Source organism: Raphanus sativus, chromosome 7, assembly GCF_000801105.2.
Source record: "Raphanus sativus cultivar WK10039 chromosome 7, ASM80110v3, whole genome shotgun sequence".
In the NCBI taxonomy this organism is placed as follows: Eukaryota; Viridiplantae; Streptophyta; class Magnoliopsida; order Brassicales; family Brassicaceae; genus Raphanus; species Raphanus sativus.
This window is the reverse complement of record NC_079517.1, coordinates 11,098,045-11,107,584: the sequence shown is the minus strand read 5'-3', so window position 1 is coordinate 11,107,584 and position 9,540 is coordinate 11,098,045. Positions and strand designations below refer to the sequence as shown.

The 9,540-nt window shown below is 30.2% G+C and overlaps 1 protein-coding gene across 1 annotated transcript; it reads right to left on the bottom strand.

Annotated features, from left to right (window-relative positions):
* Positions 1–6,549: 6,549 nt before the first annotated feature.
* LOC108831360 (probable serine/threonine-protein kinase PBL18) lies at positions 6,550–9,090 on the bottom strand. The gene is given in 5 exon segments (XM_018604911.2): positions 6,550–7,243; positions 7,362–7,492; positions 7,601–7,736; positions 7,953–8,298; positions 8,531–9,090. Coding segments are annotated over 5 exon segments (1,161 nt in total). The 5' UTR covers positions 8,599–9,090; the 3' UTR covers positions 6,550–6,763.
* Positions 9,091–9,540: the final 450 nt, after the last annotated feature.

Sequence of the window (9,540 nt, the reverse complement as noted above, 5' to 3'; positions counted from 1 at the left end):
TAACAAAATAATAATAAATTTAAAAATAAAAGATTTTCAAACAATTATAACTATATAAATTTAAATTTAAACTCATAATTTTCAAAGTTTCAGTTAAAGCCTACATCATTGAAAAAAATCATAAATAACATATATCTTATTACATAAAGCTTGGTTCCTCAAAGTTACTAATTAACATGATCGCGACACGTGTCACTAAATTTTTTAAGATTGTGACATGTGTTTTAAACTATAATGGTAATTTTCCTTTTTTATAATTCAAAATTCGTTTTTTATTTATTTTATTAGTATATATATTTTTAACTATTTAATTTTAATTTATTCAAATCCTAATCAAAAATATCAAAAACATAAAAAATACAACTATTCACATATTAACACAATTTAAAAATAGTAATCTTTGTTTTTAGAAAATTTTATATTATTAAATATTAAAAAATAGTAATTTTCATTTTTACAAATTCATATATCATTAAATACTAATTTTCCTTTACTAAAATCATGAAGAAAATATTACTGTAAAGAAATTAAAAATATATATATCAAGAAATATTTAATAGTAATTATTTTTTTTTCTAAAACTTAGACCAAAAAGATGAAAAAAGTATAATGTTAATTTTTCTTTATTCAAATGATAAACTAAAGGAACTAGGATTATTCACATCTACATATATAGAACTAAACTCACTTAAATTTTTCACTTCTCATATTTGATTACCAAACATAACTATTGATTCAAGAAGAGATATAAGGTGAGGTTCAGCCGTTCAAGCATTGATTTCTTTTGTCATTATTGTCATGCTGCTTAAGTTAAAATCTGCTTGCGTATGTTATGGCCACCAATATGATTAGGCGTTTGTGCACACATATGATTATTATCATGCTGTTTACTAATATAATATTGTTCTAGGTAGTGTAAGTTCATGTCAACGTAAATTTTCCGCTTTTCATTATTGTCTTACGTATGTCATGGCCACTATTATGATTATGCGTTTGTACATACATATAATTATTGCCATGCTGCTTAATATAATGTTGTTTTAGATAATAAGTTCATGTCAACGTAAAGTTTCTACTTCAATACGTTTAGTTGTGAATATATGCTTATGTGTGTTTGTCCTAATTATTATTTTCTAACTGAAATTGTAATTTAATTTGTTACAATGAATCATATTATATAAAATTTGGTTCTTCAAAGTTACTAATTAACATGATCGCGACATGTGATATTTATTAAACTATCTCAAAATTAAAAATAAATATACAAAGATAATAAAAACGATTTTTGTTATAAATTAAATATATAGTAATTTCCATTTTAAAATCTTAAATAAAATATAATTTCAGAATATTAATTGATAGTAATTTTATTTTAATATTGTGACATGTATTAGAATATCTCATAATTAAATATATAAATACTAATAAAATAAATAAAAACGAATTTTGAAAAATCGTTTTCAAAACTATTTAATAGTAAATTTTATTTTTCCAAAGTTATTTAATAGTAATTTTCTAGAAATTTTCCTTTTTCAAAATCCTAAAGAAATATTTTTTAATAACTTATTTTATACTAATTTTCCTTTTCTAAAATCCAAAAACAAAAAAAGATAATTGTAAAAGATCATTTGGTATTAATTTTCATTTTAAAATTTTTACATGTGTCAAAATATCTCATGATTAATAAAATATATAACAAGATAATAAAAGGAATTGTTTTAAAAGGTAGTTTTAGAATTATTTAATGGTATTTTTCTATACTTTTTGTTTTAAAAATTTTAAAGAAAAAAATATTTGTCAAATAATTTATTTAAACTAATTATGTTTTTCTAAATTTCTAAAGAAAATATATTGTAAAATATTTTGATAGTAATTATTTGATAGTAATTGTCTCTTACTAAAATAAAATCTTAAACATAAGAAAAGAAAATTGTGAGAGAGTGTTTTAAAGTAATTTTGTTTCTTCAAATCCTAATCAAATATATTTGTAGAATAATTATTTCAAATATTTTAATGAATAATTATTATCTATAATAAGATGTGTTAAAATATATAATGATTGAAATTATTTATTCTTAGATGATAAAACAAATTTTGAAAAAAAAATAAAAAATTAGTTTATTGAAAAATATTATTTTAAAAAGCCATTCTCGCCGTCGAGCTTTCCTGTAACGTTTTTCCTGTCTTAAACTCTTGCTTTAATATCATTAAGCTCAACCCCTCTTTTCCTTCCACTCCATCTCATTTATTCAGAATCACGAACAACATCTGTAACAGCTTCAGGCTTAACTATAAATTAGTGTTTAGAGACGATGAGGACATGCACCGTTCGGATATATTATAGCCTAAACCATCTCTACCAAGCATCAGCACGTGAAGAACCCGAACATCATCACACAAAAGAGCGTTGTTTAATTCTGTATAAAGGCAATGTGGGCTCTGCAATTCATCTGTTGCTCATTGAAACCTTAGCTAAGCCCATCAATGACTTTCCTAATTCTCACTAACTTCCATTGTAACGTTCTCCAATGCCGAGCAATCACCATCGTAACGTTTCTCCAATTCCACAATTGTCTCATAAGTCTAGCAAAGCAGAAAGAACGACACCTATGGCGGCTACGAGGGTCAATATCTCAGATCCCAAAGCAGATTTCTTTGAGTTAAAGCAGGAAATTGGGTACGAGTTGATCTTCAAGGAGAAACAGAGGTAAAGCTTTCAACTTTCCACAACTATTCTCTTTGTTTCTTCAGAATCAATCATTAATTTTATGATCCTTAGGAAGTTGATTCAGAATAACGATGATACGATGGTGATGAGTGAGGACCATCTCTTGCCATGGATCAAGTGAGTTCTTTTGATATTTCTTGATTATAAAATTCCTAGACTTCGTCTTCTTTTCCAATTTTTAAGAGTGAGTTTCCTTCAAGTATATGAAATGGATGCATGAGGCTTTTTCTCCACGGCAAGAATGCTCGGAACTGTTAGGATATACCAGCAAACCCTTCACAGCACTTGGAACATTACAAGGATAATCTTGGTTATCTCAAAATTTGGTAGGAATATATAATGTTTCTCTTCTAGCTCGATATAATTCATTCATTGAATGGAAGAATACTAAAAGAAAAGTTCAACTTTTGTTAATTTTCAAAGCTGACCATGGCGCTGGTTCAAAATGATTTACAAGTTTTTGGAGGTTAACGACGTTTGAAAAATACATGATTTAGATATAGTTTATGCTTTGTCCATGGAGTTTACATCAAAGGTGAAAACCGCCAATGAGATCTTCAATCTTAAAATATCTAGGTAATGTTTTTCATCTTGGTCCTCATCTTAGATTCACATTCAGCTTTTGTCACATGGTCTGATTCAAAAGTTTTAAAACTTTGTGCAAAAATGCAAAGCTTATGAATGATGCTTATAAAAAATTCATGGTGAAAACTATGAAAAGAACCAAACCAGCTGATGCAGTATGAGGTTTCTTCTGAATTTGAACTATTAAATTTCTTTATGGCCTATGTTCTTTCTACATGATACTTAATGATTCTACCTACGAGCAGGAACAAAAAAGAACATTACCGTTGAGAAGTTTTACCATTATTTCTAGACGATATAACAATAGTGAGTGTCTTTTTAACTTTAACCTTTCAAAAATCCCTGAAAGCTTTTCACAAGCTCCCTTACATGACAATGTTTTCTATAGATATGCGGTGACAAGCGTTAACGTTACAAATCAAAGACCCCAAACCGAATCAGTGAGTGATTCTATATTTCTCTGTTTTCTAACTTTTAAGCATAACAAACATCCCTAAAAAAATCTTATTGTGCAACTCACTATGATATGTGCAGCTCATCCACGGCATATATGTATGTGAACACACACTGTCAGATAAGTCAAAACCAGAGTTTGGTTCTTAGCTCAGGCTGGGAGTCATAGCAGAGAAGAACAAAGAAAAAATTGAAGGTTTTGATTATATTCTAACCTCAAAAATGAAACCAACTTTTCCTCTGCAATGGTGATTATTTTATGCTGATTTTCTAAGTAAAGATAATGGGTATTTGAGTTCGGAGAAATTAACATTTCTTCTCGTCATTGTGAGAAATCCAATGAGGAATGTTAATCTGTTTTCCCGGGGATTGTTCAGAAACCCAGGTCGGACTTTTTCAATCTTTGAAATTATTGGTCTATGTATTTTAGTTTACATAATTGTTTCCTTCCTACACTGCTATATTGCCAAGGTATGTTATTTTAATTGAAAATTTTGTTTTCATATTCAAAAGTGTTTAATATGTTGCTCCTGAAATTACAGAAAGGAGATTTATGTTTGGAGTACAGAGATTATTGAATAAATCATACTTTGTGGTGTTTTTTTGGGGGTTTGTAATATAAATGTTATATAATCTTAGATCATTTTATTCTATTTAATTATGTAATTTATATATGTTTAACAATGTTAACATCGTTATAATAATGAAAAACTGAGAAAAGGAATGTTTGATGAGATGTGAATTACAGGTTTTCATTCAATACAACCAACATCTAAAAAAATTGGAGATTAGAGTTATTAATTCAGATGAAAAGAAAAATGAATTCCAGTGAACATTTATATGCGTTTTGATTTATCTTATTGACCAGATGATTAATGTTTACATTACATTTATGTTTTTTTTTTAGTTACAGTTTGGTACACTTTAGCTTTTTTGACCAAATTATTTGATCTGAAGTGGTACGTAACCAGAGTAAAAGTAGCTAGAAGTATCATACTTTATTAGTTTCTAGAATATTAATTCATAAAAATATTTAAAGAAACATGAGAAAATTTCCAAAAAAATATTTTTTTATTAAATAGAGTTCTATAAAAGCTATACTGTTAACAAATCATTATCACTAAAATGCTAAAGTTTAATCAAAATATCATTGAAAATATACTTATGAAGTACAACATACAAATATTATATTATGTTTATTATTTGTTTGTTTATAATATTGTTTTAAATTTAGAATGTATTTTGATCAAAAAAAATTAGAATGTATTAAAAAAAATTCATAAAGTTTTAAAATATTTTTCAGCTTAAAATATATTTAAAAAAGCTTCATAAAAATATTTTATAAAATTATACACCCCGCCCGTAGGGCAGGCCAACCACTAGTAACTTAATAAGCCTAAGAGAAATTAGTAAAGACCTATTCAGAGACTTGTATTCTGTTAACCAGCGTATTTGCATCCCATTGATCACTCTTATTGTTTTCAACTTTGTACATTATAAGATACACTGATCACATCATAGTAATTTCATTTTGAACTGACATGCTCTAAAAAATTAAGGACTTATGTACTAGATTTTGTTGTTTTTCGTGGTTCTTTTCATGCAGATATTTATCAAAAGAGCTGGCAAGAGACATGCGACTTTGGAAAAAATTCTTTATCATCTTCTCTTTTAACTAACGATATGTTTGTAAATTGTTTAATAATGATAGTTGTTATACTTTCCAGTTTTCACTCACAATGTCTTCGTTAATTTTATGATTTGGGTAGCATTTAAATTTATATTACTAGTAATTGATGGGCGAAACTGGAGAAAGAAACATGTTATCTGCAGTGAGGATTTAGAAACACATTGGATAGGGTTGATTTAACTGCCCACCAAGGCACCAAGTTTTGGATACTCCACATCTCCCGGTCGCTGTCGAAACCCCAATTAATTATTGAAGAAATGATTTTCGCGTTTAGTTATGAATCATGGAGATATGAAAAGTTATACTCGTTTTTGTAATTGGAGATATACTCGTTTTGCTCCAACTTTTGTTTTGATGGTTATCTCAAATTGTTCAGTGGATTATAGAGTAAATTTTTCAGGAAGAATCTCTTTCATAACAGTTTTAACCAATGAAGAGATATATCTTTATCAGAAGAACTTTTATAGCAAAGGCAATGATAGTGACTGCAGTCCGTTATGGTGAAAGAAAGCACTTCAACTTTTTAAAAACACAAAACAAGATCATTCTGATATCAATGTATTGTCATCGTCCAACCAAAATTTGATATGGACTTCATCATTGATTCGTCTTATAGTCATATTTGTCAGATAGGATTTTCTGTCCGGTTAAATTATTTTTTAAGAGTTTGTTTAATTTTGTTGATACGATGTATCATATCAACGGTTATACTAGACAGTATCGAATAAAATATTTTTTTTGACTAAGAAAAGAATCGGATAAATCTGAATTTGGCTATTCGTCCTGGTTATTCGTCCCTCTAATCATTGCATACTAAACGAGGAAAAAAATTGCGGATAAAATATGTGCCTCCTCTAACACAACTAACCCACAGTTTGAGATGTTTGATTTGATCTATCATATCTAATTAATTATATGAAAACCATGTCATAAAATGTAGATGATAGCGCTTATAAATCTCTTTGATTACTTCCTCTTCTAAATTAGAAATCTCAATATTTGACAGTTCACCTTCCTAATTACCTTTAAGCATAGTTATGCTATATATTGTAAACTCATGTGATTCAATCATTTTTCAGACAAGAAACGGTCATTGATGATCATATATATAATACTATTATCAATTTTCCAATATATACACGTCCACTGTCTACATTTCCAACCAGAAACTTACGAACTTGAAAGAAAGTACAAAACTATTGAACACAGTAACACACTTTGAAATAGTATATACTCCTACTTTCTCACCTTAAACACAGAGGTATCTTTTAGTCAAAAAAGAAAAAAACACAGATATCTCGATTATCTTAATATGACATAGGAGAAGGAGACATAACTGCGTTTGGAGTAGATATCTTCGTAGTAGAAGTCTCAAGATGCTGTAAAGTAGACAAGACATCAGACATCTCCGGTCTCAGCTTAGCTTCTGTGTTAAGGCACCGAATGTTGGCTGCTGCGCAAGCCCCTTTGTGACGGTACTGTCCTCCAAGCTTCGTGTCCATTATTCTAAACACTTTTCTTCTGTCTACCAAATAAGGTATTGCCCATTCTACTAGATTCTGCTCTACACCTACTTTCGATTTATCAACCGTTGGACGTCCCGAGAGTAGTTCGAGCAACACCACTCCAAAGCTATAAACATCACTCTTGGCTGTTAATCGGCCGGTTGCTACGTATTCAGGAACTGCGTAGCCATGAGTTCCCATCACTTGAGTTGTCACATGTGTTCTATCTCCTGTTGGTCCTGCCTTTGCCAATCCAAAATCAGATAGCTTTGCATTGAACTCCTGCATGTACAAATTAATTTCAACAAATGGAAAAACATTTCCAATAAATATTGTAATTAAATTCTTTTGAATTTGTACAAACATGAGATTTAGGAAGGATATAATATAGGTGGTGTACCGCATCAAGAAGAATATTAGAGGCCTTGAAGTCTCGGTATATGACTTTAGCTTCATGGAGGAAAGCAAGCCCTCTCGCTGCACTAATGGCAACTTTCAACCTTGTCTTCCACGGAATTGGATCTGCGCCTCCTTCTGACACAAGCAAGAACACCGAGAAGAAGAAAAAAAATCATATTTCAAATATAAACATAACTTGAAAGTAACTAGCCCTAGCTCCATCCAAATGGAGCTACTCACTTCTAAACAGATGATTCTCGAGGCTTCCTTTAGGCATGTATTCTTAAACCAAAAGTCGCTTTTCTCCCTCGGTACAATATCCAATTAGCTTCACAAGATTCATATGATGAAGCCTCCCAAGATAATGAACCTCAGTCTGAAAATTCACCAACACTTTTATTATATGTTATTTGAATTCTATCTTGTTTCTTATTATTCCTAATATGACTTAATTCTTGGTACGATATCCTATGTCGGTTTAGAAAAATGTCATGGAACAAACAAAAATCGGATTTTTGAAAGTTATAAAACGGATCGGTTGGTAAATTATTAATTCACATTATTAATAAAGAAATAAGGATGATAAACTTACCAACCATTCTTTGTGGCCTTGAAATCCTTCTGATTTTAGTTTCTTGACTGCAACAACCATACCAGACCCTGGTTTCGAAGGTGACAAGGACTGTTCACCAATCCAACCTTTATAAACATAACCAAAACCGCCTTCACCAATAAGATTGTTGGCTTTGAAGTTACTAGTGGCGGTTTTGAGCTCGGTGAAGGTAAAGGCCTTTAGTGTTGGAGAAGGTAAGAGTTCTCCTTCACTTCTTGGTGTCTGAACTGACCATGAACTAGTGAAGCTTCTATCGCTGGGAGAGGGTATTATTAGGCTTGAGAGTTTGGATGGCTGACCCACTTTGGGGGAAATTTTGGATGACCTTATTATCACAAAGATCAAAATCTTAAGTTAGATGAAACTTTAGTTAAGAACTAAATGAAAATGCTAAGCTTTAATGAATAAGAACAGAGCATTTCATTTCATTATAAGCTAACCATCGCTACAAGTGAAATTAAAAAACCTAGGATCAAATACACATCATAGTTTCAATATTCATGTAGATTTAGATACCGAATATTTGTTTTTTTAGATACGTACCTCCAAAAAGATACGTACCTCCAAAAATGTTTTCTCTGTTATCTACTCTTGCAGCAGCAGGAGAATCCAAGCAATTAACCATTAAAGAGATCACGAAAGAAACACAAAAAATTTGTATAAGAAAACTGATATTGCGGTTTCTTGTCGGATTAAGCAATAAGAGTTGAATCTTTATGGATCTCTGGAAAAAGAGAAAATTATAAGAAGAAATAGATGATTTAAATTAAAAGAAAAAATAAAAGACAAGGAAAGGAAAGGATTTGTATGATGAAAAATCCTTGTCTGTCGTTGTCTTTATCATTGGTCAACACCAAAGACGTGTGCACTACCAATAAGTTGGTCTGCTGTGAAACTAATTATCATGTTCCCACGTGTTTCAGGTAATATTGCTACTACTGGTTCAAGTCTCCAAATCTGTTTTCTCCGGAGCTACCCCACCTTTCTCAACCGCCAGAACTTCCTGACCCACCGGACCCTCCACCGGAGCCACTGGATGTTGCCTCTTCGACGACTCCGGCACCTGTATCCCCTTGAAGGTCGTCACCACCCTTTAACTTTATCTCCCTTTTCCACCTACTACCGACCTCTATCACATCTAAGTTCCTCTTACTTGAGAGCAGGACCGGTCCGGATTAATATGGCGCCTAAAGCAAATCCAAAAAATAATGCCCCATAAATATAACTACAATTTTATTGCTACTTTTAATATATAATCAAAATATATGTTACTAAAGCTTCATCTGTTTTAGACGGAAAAAAAATTTCTCGCAAAACCATTGATCAACTTTGAATAACCATTAGTTTCAAATTTTTTTTTTGAATAACCACATTTTAGATGGTTTGCATTCCACTGATAATTCATTTGATTGATTCTTAATTGTATTTTAATTTCCTTTAAAAAATAACATAAATTTTATAATATTGCAATACATATGATAAAAGTTGAACATTAACACTTATTTCACTTTGAGAAATATCTCAAAGAATATTAGAACCCAGTTTAGGATATTTTGTATTCTCATAT